The sequence below is a fragment of the Carlito syrichta genome, unplaced genomic scaffold, assembly GCF_000164805.1.
Source record: "Carlito syrichta isolate Samal-C Ts95f unplaced genomic scaffold, Tarsius_syrichta-2.0.1 Scaffold306734, whole genome shotgun sequence".
NCBI classification, from domain to species: domain Eukaryota; kingdom Metazoa; phylum Chordata; class Mammalia; order Primates; family Tarsiidae; genus Carlito; species Carlito syrichta.
In genome coordinates this window covers 23,556-24,667 of record NW_007250830.1, presented here as the reverse complement: position 1 = coordinate 24,667, position 1,112 = coordinate 23,556, and the positions used below count along the sequence as shown (strand labels likewise).

General features: G+C 45.4%; 1 protein-coding gene across 1 annotated transcript in view; it reads right to left on the bottom strand.

Moving 5' to 3' along the window:
* Nucleotides 1-1,112, bottom strand: part of PDPR (pyruvate dehydrogenase phosphatase regulatory subunit) — a 45,569-nt gene that overhangs the window by 33,997 nt on the left and 10,460 nt on the right. The window contains exon 2 of the mRNA XM_008063303.2: nucleotides 648-909. Coding sequence (XP_008061494.1) covers nucleotides 648-874 — 227 coding nt within the window. The 5' untranslated portion in view covers nucleotides 875-909. The remainder of the gene's footprint in view (nucleotides 1-647; nucleotides 910-1,112) is intronic.

Sequence of the window (1,112 nt, the reverse complement as noted above, 5' to 3'; positions counted from 1 at the left end):
CTCACCTCAGCCTCCCAAAGTGCTGGGATTACAGGCTGAGCCACCGAGCCCGGCTCCAATTTACTTTTAAATAAACTATATTTTTTAATCTTAAAAAAAAAGAAAATATACTCTATTTTTGTTATTTTTTGTTTTGTTCTGCATCAGGGTCTCACTCTGTCACCCAGGCTGGAGTGCTCACCATGGTCTTGACTTCCTGGGCTCAAGTGATCTTCTGTCCTCAGTCTCCTGAGTAGCTGGGACTACAGGCACTTGCCACCCTGCCCAGTTAATTTTTATATTTTCTGTAGAAACAAAGTCTCACTATGTTGTTCAGGCTAGTATCAAACTCCTGGGCTCAAGCAATCCTCCAACTTTGGCCTCCTAAAGTGCTGGGATTACAGGCTTGAGCCATCACACCTTGCTTAAAAATTTACTCTCAACTCACAAACTTATAGGAACTTCCCTAGAACTGACAATCCACCAGAAAAAGATGGTTCTTTTTTTCTGGGCTCAAGAGGGAAGAAGAAAAGAGTGTTGTTATGAAAAAGGAAGCAGGAAAAGTAAAAGATTAATGAATAAGGGTTATCACTAAAAGGCGAGGGAACAAGGGAATCTTATACAATCAGTGTGGCACAGTCACAAGCCAGATAGAGTTTGATCCTTACCTGCCCTGCTCCAAAAGGACAATATCCTTCCACCCCATTTTGGAGAGGTGATAGGCCACAGATGTCCCCATGATTCCACCCCCACAGATGACCACCTGTGCCTGGGTGGGCAGGGTGGTGGAATGTGCCTCGGCAGCTGATGCGCTGCTTCTTGCTGAGGACCAGTTCTGCCATCCCGGGCTGGTTCTCTGTTTTCCAATGATAGACAGCAACCGGTAGAAATTCATGTCTGTCACCAACTGGGAGATCCCAAGAACTCAAACTAGACAGAGAAAAGCAAAAATATTTCATTCCATTTAACTCAGTGCATGGGATTAATGAGAAAAGGATTTAACAAGGAACAGCAACTATTCATTCAAATAATAGGTATTCTGGCCGGGCTCGGTGGCTCAGCCTGTAATCCCGTGCCTTGGGAGGCTGAGGTGAGTGGATTGCCTGAGCCCACGAGTTCAAGACCCGCCTGGG